This window comes from Silurus aristotelis (assembly GCF_946808225.1).
Source record: "Silurus aristotelis genome assembly, chromosome: 9".
NCBI classification, from domain to species: domain Eukaryota; kingdom Metazoa; phylum Chordata; class Actinopteri; order Siluriformes; family Siluridae; genus Silurus; species Silurus aristotelis.
Genome location: NC_139582.1, coordinates 25,772,237 through 25,787,282, shown reverse-complemented (window position 1 = coordinate 25,787,282; position 15,046 = coordinate 25,772,237). Strand labels below are relative to the sequence as shown.

General features: G+C 40.1%; 1 protein-coding gene across 1 annotated transcript in view; it reads right to left on the bottom strand.

Annotated features, from left to right (window-relative positions):
- Positions 1–921: 921 nt before the first annotated feature.
- Positions 922–15,046, bottom strand: part of filip1l (filamin A interacting protein 1-like) — a 32,425-nt gene continuing 18,300 nt past the window's right edge. Inside the window, exons 6-7 of the mRNA XM_083550617.1 lie at positions 11,938–14,671; positions 922–1,403 (exon numbers count right to left, since the gene is read on the bottom strand). Coding sequence (XP_083406743.1) covers positions 1,215–1,403; positions 11,938–14,671 — 2,923 coding nt within the window. The 3' untranslated portion in view covers positions 922–1,214. The remainder of the gene's footprint in view (positions 1,404–11,937; positions 14,672–15,046) is intronic.

The window sequence follows — 15,046 nt, the reverse complement described above, 5'->3', positions numbered from 1 at the left end:
TTTTGGTCTCATCTGACCACATGACTTTCTCCCATGACTCCTCTGGATCATCCAACTGGTCATTGGCAAACTTAAGACGTGCCTTGACATGTGCTTGTTTAAGCAGGGGAACCTTCCGTTCCATGCATGATTTCAAACCATGACGTCTTAGTGTATTACCAACAGTAACCTTGGAAACGGTGGTCCCTGCTCTTTTCAGGTCATTGACCATCTCCTCCCGTGTAGTTCTGGGCTGATTTCTCACCTTCCTTAGGATCATTGAGACCCCACGAGGTGAAATCTTGCATGGAACCCCAGTCTGAGGGAGATTGACAGTCATGTTTAGCTTCTTCCATTTTCTAATGAAATCCTTAACAGTGGACCTTTTTTCACCAAGCTGCTTAGCCCTTTCCAGCCTTGTGGAGGTTTACAATTTTGTCTCTAGTGTCTTTGGACAGCTCTTTGGTCTTAGCCATGTTTGTAGTTGGATTCTTACTGATTGTATGGGGTGGACAGGTGTCTTTATGCAGCTAACAACCTCAAACAGGTGCATCTAATTTAGGATAATAAATGTAGTGGAGGTGGACATTTTAAAGGCAGACTAACAGGTCTTTGAGGGTCAGAATTCTAGCTGATAGACAGGTGTTCAAATACTTATTTGCAGCTGTATCATACAAATAAATAGTTTAAAAATCATATATTGTGATTTTCTGGATTTTTTTTTTTTAGATTGTCTCTCACAGTGGACATGCACCTACGATGACAATTTCAGACCCCTCCATGATTTCTAAGTGGGAGAACTTGCAAAATAGCAGGGTGTTCAAATACTTATTTTCTTCACTATATATATATATATATATATATATATATATATATATATATATATATATATATATATATATATATATAATCCGATATATATATATATATATATATAAATAAGTTTTTAAGTTTAATGAAATCATTGTTGTCTTTTAATGTGTGAGGATGATATTAGGATTGGGGTGTTCCCTAAAAATATTATGGACCTCTGGTAGTCTCAGACAACCTAGGTCTGATTTAACCCAAGAAAATATAAAGAAAATTTCAGCTTTGCTCATAATCTCTATTTTTTCATGAGCATTGCATACAAGGAAAATATCTGGTCTTTATCTAACAAATAATTCTAAAAATAAACAAATAATAATCACTTAAACTATTCTCAGTTTCTAAAAAGATTGCTAAATTAACATTCATTATGACTTTGTTATTAGATTCTCTGTATTCAAATCATTACTCATGTTTTTCCCCAATTTAGGCAGGACCTGGGCAGTTCCTTTACTTTGTATCAGTGCAGCCCTGGAGTTTGTTCCTGTTGAAGTACTGCAGGTTTTAGGTTTGGGTATTCTAGTTGGACCAGACTGCTGGAATGCTTCAGCAGGTACCTGTTGGGAAAAATATTTTTTAATGAAATGGACATATACAAGAAATAATTTTTTTTATGTACTGCATATATTTATTTATTTATTTTTTAAAAGCTGTAGACTTATTACTATTTTTTTTTTATTATTTCACTCGGTAGTATCTATAAACAAACATTCGTCTTGTTTCATTTATCAATCTACAAGAAAGTAATTTTTATAATACAGCAAAATGAAGCAGTGGATATAGTGAAGTGTAAAAGAAAAAACGTTTGAAATACAGCAGGTAAAATAAGTATTGACTGCGTTTTTTTTCTCAGTAAATCTATTTCTAAAGGTGCATACAAAGAAATCAATTCATATATGTGCATAAATTAAGTTATGTAATATTGTGAAATGACACAGGGAAAAAGTATTGAACACATGATGAAAGGGAGGTGCAAAAAGCCAAGACACCAGCTGAAATCAATCAGTAATTAGAAAGCAATCCTGCTCCTTGTCAGTGCAAATTAATATCAGCTGGTTCACTCCCAACTAATGGCCTATATAAAGATGTCTAATTACCAAGGTGTCACACAGGAAACATTTAATGATGGGTAAAAGCAAAGCGCTCTCTCAAGACAAAACAGCGTGTTTAATTAAATTAGCCATTTACATGTTTTCATGTAAGATTTCAGACTTGATTGTAGGCCTTTTTATTTTTTTTCCTTTCAGTTGTCAGATTTAAAAAAAAAAAAGACTTTTTGTAGCATGCCTAATAATGTTTTTAACTTTGTAATTATTTAATTATAAATAAGATGGACTATTATAAAATAATTTATTTTACAATAATGAAGTGGAATATCACAGCAATTACCCTTCATTGAACTCGATTAGCATGACAGAAATCAAGGAGCCCATGTCCACTGTTATGCAACAGGAATGGAGGCGGAAGCCGAAGTACCAGCGAAACACGGTTTATTTACACAACAGATAAATCCAAACGTAAATACCAGTAGCGGCGAGATGAGTGCAATGGAATATCCGTGGTGCGCTCCAGGAGCGCGGTTAACAAAAGTCCCGAACTAGTAAACCACAGTCCGTATGAAGAGTCCGGCACGCGCTTGGGAGGAAGCGCGTCGCAGAGGTGGCAAAGGAAAATGTAGTAGCCGAACGAGAGTGCAGAGAAAACAATAACCGAAGGATCGAGGTAATCCGGGTTCCCTTTGGAAGGAAAGCGCAGCCGTAGAGAGAGTTCGAGAGGATAGGGACGTATCGGGATACGCGAAGGCATTACCAAATACCACCATGAATCTACAATAACGGACCAGGAGTGTGGGTGAATGTGGGGTTTATATAGGAGCTGGGTATGAGTGAGAAACGAGCCCCAGGTGTGTGCAATTGAAGGCGCATTGTGGAGGCAATGACAGCCGCCAAAGGGGGCATGGCAGGTAGATTCCTGACACCACCCCCCCCCCAAAGGGGCGGCACCGGACGCCCCAACCCACAGAATGCCCGGTGGGCCAGGGCACTCGTAGGAGGACCCCGACTGTCATCCAGGAGCGAAGGGGACCTGTCCAGCAACGCAGCAGAACCAGGAGACGCAGAGGAGGACCTGGGGCGAAGCAATAGCCCCCGTGGAGAGCAGGAACCAGACGATGCTCACCCTGGAGACCTGGAACAGAACAACGCCCAACGCGGAGGTCAGGAAAGTAGCGGAGCCATTGGCGAAGACCGGAGGTAGCATGACGCCCTCTGCGGAGACCGGAGATGGAGAGACGTCCCTCACGGAGACCTGCAGCCGAGGAACGCCCACGGCTGAGACCGGCGCACGAGAGGCCTCTACCACGGCGACCAGGAGCGGAGCGACGCCCCCAGCGGAGATCAGAGGCCGAGTGACAGCACAAACCAGAGGCGGAGAGATGTCCACCATGGAGACCTGGGGTGGAAGGACATCCTCAGTGGAGACGGGAGGTGGCGATACTTGGGAGAAGCTCTCCGGGAGGTCCTGGAGCTGAGAGGAGCTCTCTGGGACTCTCTGGAGCGGAGAGGAGCTCTCTGGGACTCTCTGGAGCGGAGAGGAGCTCTCGGGGACTCTCTGGAGCGGAGAGGAGCTCTCGGGGACTCTCTGGAGCGGAGAAGAGCTCTCGGGGACGCTCTGGAACAGAGAGGAGCCGTCCTGGAGCAGGGTGGAGCCCACCTGGAGGTCTCGGGGCCGTTCTGGAGCGGAGAGGCGCTTTCGGGGACACTCTGGAGCGGGACGGAGCTCTCCGGGAAACTCTGGAGCGGGACGGAGCTCTCCGGGAAACTCTGGAGCGGATCCGTGCTCTCGGAGGTTGGGGAGAGATAGTGGAGATCCGCTGTGACTATCCCGAGTGCCCTTGTGAGAAGCCAGACAAAATGGGCGCAAGAGCCAAATTCGCCTTCAGTCGCACTCCACAACTCACTGGCCAGAGAGAGGGATTCCCCAGACAGTAGAGAAATGTGGAGTGCAATCTTTGCTCTTTCCGTTGGGTAGAAAGACGAATTCGACTCCACGTATCCACGTATCTGTTTTGCCGGAGAAGCAAGCTGGGAATCCCGTGATGTCTCCAAGGGGGCGTGGCTTTCCGTGGATTTCCGGGTTTTCCACGGGGCGGAGCTTGGCGGCCGCTTCATCGCGGCGGAGCGAATCCTTCCTCCGAGGTTCGGATCGCGCCGGGACCACGGCAGTAATCTGATCATTTTTTAATTAAATTTTTTTTTTTTTGGTCCTTATATTCCTTTTCAGGGGTCCGTTATTCTGTTATGCGACAGGAACGGAGGCGGAAGCCGAAGTACCAGGGAAACACGGTTTATTTACACAACAGATAAATCCAAACGTAAATACCAGTAGCGGCGAGATGAGTGCAATGGAATATCCGTGGTGCGCCCTGGAAGCGCGGTCCACAAAAGTCCCGAACTAGTAAACCACGGTCCGTGTGAAGAATCCGGCATGCGCTTGGGAGGAAGCGCGTCGCAGAGGTGGCAAAGGAAAATGTAGTAGCCGAACGAGAGTGCAGAGAAAACAATAACCGAAAGATCGAGGTAATCTGGGGTGCGCTTTGGAAGGAAGTGGAGAGAGTGCGGAGTCCTAGAGGAAAGGTACGTATCGGGATACGCATACGCATTACCACATACCACGATGAACCTACAATAATGGACCAAAAGTTTGGGTGAATGTGGGGTTCATATAGGAGCTGGGGATGAGTGAGAAACGAGCCCCAGGTGTGTGCAATTGAAGCCAGGAGCTTAGGCGCACACGGAGGCAATGACAGCCGCCGATGGGGGTGTGGCAGGTGGATTCCTGACATCCACATTATATTTCATAGGAAAAGATCAAACCATGCATGGATTCCTAGGTCAACTGGCCTATGTGCAATTGTTGTTAAATGTGGAATGGGTAATATAAATAATATACTATACATTGTATATAAAAATATAATAGTTATTTACTATTACATCAATATCATTGTAATTATACTATTAGCACAAACCCAGTAGGTGATTACACATTTTGTAACCAGGGCTGCCTAGGGAAATGTGTTTCTTTAGAAAATCAGAGTCAAGATACAAGATTGTGCTAATCTACCTTCAAATTAAAGTACATTCAACACTGGAATCTGACTGAAACAGAAATGTACTCTGGACAATAGTTTTATTCAAGAAGCTTGTTAAGTCCCAACACTTATGTAACTAATAAAATATGCTAAAGCAAAATGAATTGAAATTTATAAAAATTTAAATGTGAGATCACCCTGCCGGTCCTCCTCTCTGCTAAGATATATCTGTTATATATAGCTGCTGTGATTATATTAATGATGAGAGAAATGTTGCGATTTGAAATCCTGGCTTTTATAAATTAAATAAAGCTTAGATCAAACAGGATTTTTACTAATGAAAGACTGAGTCATAGCTCTTAATTACAGCACAGTTAATATACAAAGTGTATAAAATGTGAAAATGTTTACTGTTGTTTAAGTATATTACTGAAAATAAAAACACTGATACACGTTTTAACAAGCTCTGGTTTTAGTTCATATTTTAATGGTTGAAAATATGGAATTATTCCAATGAATGTACTGTACGGTGTACTGTACCTCTGTTTTTGTGGCATCAAATTAATTTATAATTTTTTTTAAATGCACTTTGTTGTTGTTCGTACTGCAAAGTTGGCAAACACACACCTCAAACCCGGAAGTGAGCGCTGCACGAGCTGCCACTGCAGTATGTGTGAACTTAAGGGCTGCATTGGAATCCTCTGCAAAGTGGGTGGTTAAACAAACATAGCACGAGTCCCGCCATTCCACAGATCCTGCTAGTTATGTTTTGTTTGAAAGTTGTTCATAAGTCTTTATATAAGTTTTTTAAGGATGTTCCAAGGTGTGTGGAGCTTTACTTTTGCATTGCTTTATTTCCAGTTTAATTGTTTGTCGGTTATTATTATTTTTTAAGTTAATCATAGCACTTAGGTTTATGTGCATTTTATGCAATCTTAATAAGCTGTAACAGAATGTTTACGAGAGTGGGTGGGAATGGACACAAACATCGCGGGAGCGGGTGGGAATGCTCAGAATATTCAGAGGGAGCAGGTGGCAGGGGGATTTAGAAAAAAGTCCCGTGTTGGCCTCTAGTGTGAACCCATATGCAGAGACAAAAAAGGGGCTGGAAAAAATTCCATGATTTTTACTGAAAAAACAAGGCTCCAAACTGGGGAACAAAAATTCCAAAAGAATGTCCAAACCCCAAAATAAATCCCTAATACAAAACCAAGAATGGCAAAAACTCACAAAACCAAACAAACAGCAAAATTAATGCTGTACAGAGAAACTAAACTGGCATCAGGGAACCAAAGCAGACAAACTTTCAAAAGACTGACACAAAGTAAAGCTGTTTATACATGCATGAAAACAAGTTTCAGCTGAAGCAATCAGTGAGCAGTGATTTTTGTTGTTCTTACCTGAATGCTTCAGTTTTAAATAATAAATACCCTGTCCCTTCATTTATTGTTTAAATTAATCAGTATACTATTAACATTGTAAAAAGGAACTAGTACAATATAAGATTTACTACTAGTAATAATAATCCTAATACTTTAGTAGGCACTAACCTTTGCATATTAAGAAAACCTGACCTACCATTTTGTAGATGCTCTTAAGTTACTAAATACTAAGTATATTAAATCTCCTGAGAGGTGCCATTGTAAAAGGATAATCAATGGCTGCAACTTACGGGTTTTTTGAGAATTGATTAATTGGACAATTAACATTTTATTTGTATTTTTTTATTGATTCATTGGATAATTTATCATTAGTTTTTTATTAGATGCTTTGCTTATTATAAATATATAAAACCCCAATTCAAAGTATTTATATATAAAAGTGAACTTAAAATAAAATCCAAAAGCCACATATTGAGTTCAACTATCTTTAATTTAGACATTTTAAAAGCTTATAGTGGCTGCTTGTTAAGGACTGCATGGGGGATTTAAACAAATTTCCTTTTGTATAATAATAATAATAATAATAATAATAAAAACAGCATTTGAGTATGCAAGGTGAAGCAATAAGTCAACATTTGTATTGTTTTTAATGATAACTGCAGATGGCAATTTGACAACCATGCTTAAAATAATAATATAAAGATATAATACAACATTGTTTTGACAATTTTTGCTGAAAAAATACACAGTTATAGTTATAGATATAATCATCTAGAATATATCATTCTTTTTTAATAATTATATTAAATATCCATAAATTAAATATACCATCTTTGAATACAAGTATTTAAATGAAGTAAAGCCTTAATTAATCATGGTTAAAAAACAGATAAGTGAACTGTTGTAGTAGACAAATGCTATAAAAAGAGAATGAAATGGAGAATTGCAGCAGGCTAACAGGCTTGATTAAAAAAGGGGAAAAAAAGGATTGGAGTATCAAAACAAAAGGAAAAACCACAACGTGGCTGAAATGTAATCGTTAACTGCAGCTGTTGCTGCTTTTAGATTTAGTGTTAGTTTGAACAGTTTTAATTGAATGCTCGCAAATCAAAAAAAGTTAGCAAACAAACAGTTTACAAAATAGGATTATACAGTTTTTGCGTACCGTACTAATGTTTCGCTTTCATCTGTAACACCACTGTTTTCTTTTGGGTGCTCATGCATCACTGTGGTACTTTCATGCCACACAAGCCCAGCTCTGCATAACTGGTAGGTTAGTTTTCTTTGTTGAACCTGCTGCTGGTTGACCTGTACTCTCCGCCATTTCTCATGAGGCTGTGTTATCTTGCCATCACGCTATCCCATAACTTGAGCAGCCCAACTATTCAATACCGGAATTTATTGACAGCAAATTCCAATATTGATTTTATTGATTAGTTGTTGCAGCCCTAGTTATATACACTGTTAGAAATTGCTGTTAATTTACAGCAGAATTTCAACAGTATAATAATGTTATGTTCAAAAGCAGTACATTACTGTTTTATTGTTGTTGTAAAATGATGTAGACACAATATACAGGCATTTTGCTGTATTTATTAGTCAGAGAACAGAAAACATTACTATACAGTATTTTTGTAAACTGCAGTGAGCACGCGAAGACTTATCCGTCTTCATAACATTAACAGGTGAGTTCCCTTTTGTTTGCGCGACAAAATTCATTACATTTGCTATGGCAGCTAACATGCATGGTGGATATTGGAAGATAATCGATCTTCTATTTTCTAATTTTCAGTGATTAATACGCCAAATGCACCAAAGTGTTGTGCAGCTGGATTTCAGACTCGGGTAGCATTACTCCCAATTACCGGGTGAGTTTCATTCAGCAAAATATTTGATAATCCTTCAATAAAGTTAATTTTTCAAACTCCATTGCACTGAAATCACATTGTCTTTGTATCACACTAAAATGACTGGATGCTTTTCTGAAATTCATGAAGCCTCCAGCGTTAGAAAAAAAACCTTAATTATCGGTGTTATTGTGTTTTACTTTTTGCCCAAAAGATCTCCGTGCTGTAGCTTGTTTTCTTTCCAGAAAAAAAACTGTTCTTTATACAAGAATATACTTTGCTATATGTTCTCTGTGAGTAATGATTTCCCCTCCACTAGTTCTAAACACACACATTTGTTTTTCAGGCGGTAAATCGGGATAAATCCGGAAAAGAGCACAAGGCTGTAGGGGTCATATCAACGCGGACGTGTCTCCAGTCTACTTAAAAAAATTATAGATTTTAAGTGGGACTTTATATAAGTAGTATAAGTAATGCACACCACAGACCACACACGACACACACAAACATCGCATACACACACTCACAACACACACATCACACACATACATATGCACTCAAGAATACTGTAAATACTTGGGTGTTCTCTGTCATTCACTTTGTCTTTCTTTCCAGAGTAAATTTTTTTTTACATTTAGATGTATTTCCATACATGTAATAAGCTTTGGGCTTTTGGTTGACCATTGTTTTTATTTTATACAAATGTTCTGTAAATAAGAATCTGTGTTATTTTCTCTAATGTAATTTAGGTTTTATTCTAAGACAGTTTAATAAAGAAGAGATCTTTTGAAACAACTCTCTAAAGCTGATTTACTTCTGTTAAAGAGTACATTTATACATGGTAGTAATGTGGTGTTTTGTAGTTAAACTGGGGCAATTTCTTAAATCACAAGGTTTAGAAAAAATGCTAATAATATTTTCAGAAATATACTTTATTGAAGAAAGTGTTATGTTGTATTTGCAAAAACAGTAGCCAACTGTAAATTTCACAAACAATAAGACACTGGTAATTTAACAGTAAGTTGCTGGCAACTGTGCTGCCAGTTCTTAACTGTTTTTTAACGGGAACATTTTTAACAGTGTACATCATCTGCCTAAGCATTCTATACTTGTTTTTAAAAGCTGCAGCTGTGCAAATGCTGTAAGCAGGGCCAACAACAATAGAAGACCTCATTGTGCTGGCATAGAAGGAAGTGCTTTTATCATCATGGAGCATGACATAAGGAAGGCAGTAGGATCAGCCAGCATCACAGTTTGGAGTGTTAGAGCCTGTGCTGACCAGCTAGTACCAGTGTTCACAATGATATTCACCTGCTTCCTGAAATAGTCAGTAATCCTCAAATGCGTTAAACAATCCATCACTTTTCATTCCAAACACAATCTAAGCCAATCAATGACTATAGATCTTAGTTGTGATGAAGTGCTTTGAAGGAATTGTCAGAAACATCCCTTTGTTACTTTCCACCTGGACTCATTGAAGTTCCACCAGCATTATGGGTGCTGTACCTCATCCTCAGCACTGAAGTCCCCTAGGGTTGTTTCCTGTGCTGCCTGCTATACTGTATACAGTTTGGCCACTTTATTTGCTGATAACTGTGAACATGATCTTTGCCAAAAAGGCCTCCTTCAACTTCCTGCACACAGATTGGCCGGTCGATCAGCAGAAGCTTGCCCGTCCAGTAAGCTTGACCTGCACTTTCTGCAACCTGCGTCACTGCCTCTACGCTGGATTCTGCCCCTTTTCAAAGTGTCCAGGTCTTGGTTGAAGCCTTATCCCCATACTAGGGATCCTGTGCGATCCACAAGGGTGAAGCCCCCTGAGCTCATGGGTCTGAGGACCGTCACCTTGAATAAAGGAGTTGGGCCAAAAAGTCCTGATACAGGACCATCTGGGTACTCCACCAGAAAGGGGCGCGGTGCATCTCAATATACAGTGCCCGCCCCGCCAACCTCAGGGAGCTGGTTTGTTAGCTAACCCTGCCACTTTCAGTGCTTCAGGGCACTGCAGCTCCAGCGAACGCCCTCCTTGGTTCCAACAGGAGGCCCCTAGAGCTGCACCAGGGCGTAAGCTCCAGCTCTAGGCATACCAGAGGTCAGTCTCGAGAGACTGATTCCCTTAAGGGATGATCTAGCAGCCTGGAGGTTCTGTCAGACATGTCTCGGTGGGTCCTGCACACTGTAGACAAAGGCTAGTCAATTCCGTTCGGGTCTCGTCCACCCTGACTCACAGGGTGTGCCCCACCCTGGTGGGGCCCAGGCAGGCTCTGGTCATGAAACAAGAAGTAGATACTCTCTTGAGGAAGGAGACCATTTAGGTGGTCCCATGTAGAGCCCAGGATCTATAGCCGGTATTTCACAGTTCCCAAAAAGGATGAAGGGTTGTGTCCTCTACTGATCTTCATCAACTGAACTGCTCACCTTTGAGTCTCAGGTTTAAGATGCTGACCCTGAATCAGGTTGTATCCCAAATCAGGCCTGAGAATAGGTTTATTACGATAGATATAAAGGATGCATACTTTCATGCATCCCTCCTTCTAGTGAGCTGTCTGTTTACCCTTGTGGGGCCCAAGTAGGTTCTGGTCATGAAACACAAGACAGGAAGTTCCTGAGGTTTGCTTTTGGGACTAAAGCTAACAAATACTTGTTCCTTCCTTTCAGTCTTGCAGTCTTTGGTATTGTTCCCACTGATACTTCGGGGCGTCCGCAATCTAATTTATATTGACAATTGGTTGATATTGGCTCAATCGGAGCAGCTGGCGCCCAGCTTGCCCACATGAAGGAGGGTTAAGGCTGAATGCCAAAAAGAGTGTGCTTTCCCCATCACAGAGAACCACTTGTTTAGGCATACTATGGGATTCAACCCTTTTGCAGGGCGCAGTTGTCTCCTGCTTGTGCCGAATCCATCTAAGCAGCTGTCAAGAAAGTGAGGGAAGGCCAGTCACTCAGTGTGAAGCAGTTCAAATGCTGGGTCTGACAGCGGCAGCATTCAATGTGCTTCCACTTAGCCTCCTGCACATGAGACCGCTCCAGTGGTCGTTTAGGGCTCGAGGGTGGCAAGCCCTATGTGCCTAAGATGCAGTGGAAGATTCCGGGTTCCGGTTCCAGGGCCCGTGCAACAGGCACCAGGTACAACACCACTTAGATCCAGCTAACTGCCCGGTCGGGCCCGTACTGAAATTCCTTCATGAACATTTACATTTACATTTGCGGCATTTAGCAGACGCCCTTATCTAGAGCGGCGTACAAAAGTGCTTTGAGTCTCTAGCAATGAATAAATATACACTGGTACGCGAGATTTCAAACTTAATATAAATAAAACTTGAATTCTACAAAGCAAACTTGTAAAGTGCTAATTTAAGTATTTCAGGAAGAGGTAGGTCTTCAGCCGTTGCCTGAAGATAGCCAGGGACGCTGCTGTACGGACATCTAGGGGAAGTTGGAGCATTATATTTATTTATTAATTCTATAATTATATGTATTAATGTTATTTCATTCAGAAAATGTTCACAATTCAGTATCTTTAAAAAAAATTTTTTTTATAAAGTTCAGAACTATTTTATATGGAATGTTGTTTTTTTGCTTTTGTTTTTTTTAAATCCAGCATCCATTTAAAAAACTATCAATTGATTTTCAGCAAGTACTATCCAACCTAGCTCTAGGTATCAGTAAAATCCATGATTGTTCAAACTATTGACAGTATCTCAAATAAATTATTACACCCCTAATTGTATGTGGTTGCATTAACAGTCTAGCTCAGTTGTACATTACTTACTGAAATTTGAGATGGCTGTGTAATTGGAGTGGAGGCAGGCCTTATCCTGATGCTACTTGCAATTTTGCTGTTAACTTTGGCTGGAGTTCCACTGGATAATGCTGAGGTTCTTTGAGAATTGCAGGAATTGGGGGCTTCTGCATTGGCGTTGATATTCTGGAGATAAGAGATGCCGAAGTGAATGTGAATTTTGTTGTCTTCATTGCTGATGACACTTTGGCTTGAGCTATTATACCTATGTATTTGCCAGTTATTTTGCCTTTCTGGTGTTACACAAAACTCGTTGTCACCTGCTTTGACCTTTGTCTCTGGTGATCTATCAGAAATTCCTGTTGTGATTGTTATGTCAGTAGGTGACACTGAACAGTCTGGTGTCAATAAACTTGTGAATTCGGGAATCACTGTTTGGAGATATGGCATACTAAGAGGTGAAATTAATTGTTCAGTTACGGAAGAGTTTTCATTGGAAGGAATTTTATTCTTCTGTGTTGATACTGGTACATTCTGAACAATAGTATTTTCTTGTTTTGTGGTACAAACACTGGTTGGGATAACTGCTGTGGTGGTAAAAGATGGATTATTCTCTTTAGTAGGACTTGTAATTTCTAGAGTAGCTGTGTTCTGGCTACAGACTGGTGTCACCTCGATGTGGAGATGTTGGCTCGGATTCAGAAACACATCCTCTTGCTGAGTTCCATTTTGTGTGTTTTGCATTTTGCAGTTATTCAGCTGCTGTTTCTCTTTATTTTTTAAAATTGGATTTCTAATCTGTGCCACATTGTTGTGTTGGTTATTACTGTTTTTGAGTGAGGGACTATATTTAGCTGGATTCATTTTATTACAATTGGGTTGATACTGTTGATTACTCTCATGAATTTTTTCATTCACAACAGCTCTTTCTATAGGGCTTTTAGAAGTCGTTGTATGGCTATCTGTTGGTTCAGTCTGAACCTCCTTTGTGGAGACTTGTAGGTCTGAAAACCGTCTCCCAATCATGCCAGGCCGGAGGCTCTTACTAAAGCGACGGTATCGCTCCAGCTCCCTTGTTAAGCTCTCCTTCTCTCTAACAAGTTCCTTGTTTCTGACTTCCTGCTGGGTAAGCTTTCTTTGGAGAGTTGCATATTCTGTTTTCATGTGGCAGATGGACTCTTCTGTCCCCATATAATTGTGTATCTTTTCTTTTAATGCTTCCACTTCTTTGGTCAGATGACTGGACTTGACCTCTTCCTCTTTTAGTTGCTTATACAGAATGTCTTCTTGGTTCAAATTTTCCTTCTCAATCAGTTGGTATTTAGAAAGCTCCTGCCTTGTCATCTCTAACTCTTCTGTAAGAGATTTTTTATTAGAGTATCTCTCTTCTAAGGTTTCAAACTCAGTGTGTGTTTTTAGATCATTTTCATCTACATTCATTTCTTTGAGTTTCTTCCTAAGCCATTCTATCTCCTGGGTTAAAATTTGTACTTTGATGTTTTCTTGTTGAAAACCATTTTGGATATGTCCTTTCCTGTGATCTTGTTTTGCTTTGTTCCTCAAAAACTCCCTTTCAACAGCCTCCAATGACTGAAGCTTCTTCTTCATCATGCTGATTTTTGACTGAAGTGCATTGTTTTTCTCTTCCTCAGTTTTTAGCTTGGTCTGAAAATCATCTCTTTCCTTGGTGGCAACGCAAATTTTTTCCTCCATCTCTACTTTGATTTTTAATGCTTTCTTGCTTTCTTCAATAAGCTTTTTTGTAACTCCTGTTACTTTGTCCTGTTCAGCCTGAAGTTTATCAGTGCTGTTTTGAACCTTGTTTTCCAGTTGCTTTAGTTTTTCTGCCATGGTTTTCCTTTCATCAACAAGCATTACTGTTAGTGTTTTCAATTTTGTAACATCTTCTTTTAATGTCCATTCAGTTTTTTCTAATAGACCTTCTGCATCTTCAAGTTCCTTGATCCTTATCCTCAGATTATCTAATTCATTAGACATAAGTTTAGTAACTGTCTTTTCATTTTCAAGGTTGCACTTAAGTGAGCTACATTCCTGCTTGCTCTTTCCTAAGGCAACATCTAAATTTTCAAGCTCCATAATTCTGTAATTTAACTTGTCCAACTCTGCTGTCAAACTACAATTTTGTATGGACTCCCTCTCCAGCTTCCTCTTAAGGTCCCTGCACAAATTCTCTACATTTATCAATTCCTCATCTTTTCCCTCCATTTCTAAAACTCTTTTCCTCAACTCTTCCACTTCTGACACAAGGCTAGAGTTTCCACTCTCTCTCTTGCTATTTTTGTCCCGTAGCTCCTGCAGTTCCTCTTCTGCTCTACGAAGGGCCTTGTTTGACTTTTCAAGCTCATCCAGTTGTTGACAAAGTGTAGACAGCTTCTGATGCAAATGCCTGTTTTGTTTTTTCTCATCAGTCAGTTTGGTGTTCATGGCTTCCTGCTCTTGGTGGAACTGAACAGCTTGGTCATGCAATTGAGCCTCCAAATGCTGCACCTTGCTCTTCAATTTTTGTGCCTTGGTCTGTGCAGAGTTCAGCTCCTCTTGGGCCTCTCTGGCAGCAGCCTGCTGCTCCTTAACCTTTGCAGTTTGTTGAGCCAGCTGTTCTGTGACACACTGCTGTTCATCAATAACCAGTAGGGCAAATGACTTTAGTTTTGTCAGTTCATCTTTCAGATTGGTGACCTTCCTGTTATTCTCTTCCTCTCTTTGCTCCTGATAGGTCTTTTCTTGATCACTGAGTAGTTTCAATCTGAATAAAAACAACAACATCAAAAAACATTCCAGCCATTGTAAACATGTAGTCTATTTAAAAAAGTACACGCAGACAACAGGCAAAATTACCTATATTATCTGTCAGATATAGTGGTGGAGGATACTAACACTCTGTGTTCCCACTAATAAAACATAATTCTATTGACAATATTTATTTTGTGACACACACACACACACACACACACACACAAAAAAATTGTATGGTACAAAATTGGTCAGGCACATGTTTCATTTTATTGTCCCATTGTTTTTATTTGCAATCCTTATTATTTCTTTAATTGTCTGCAATTAAATAGTGTAGATAGAGTAGCAGTGCAAGTGACAAGTGCAGATAAATTTTGTATGTAAATAT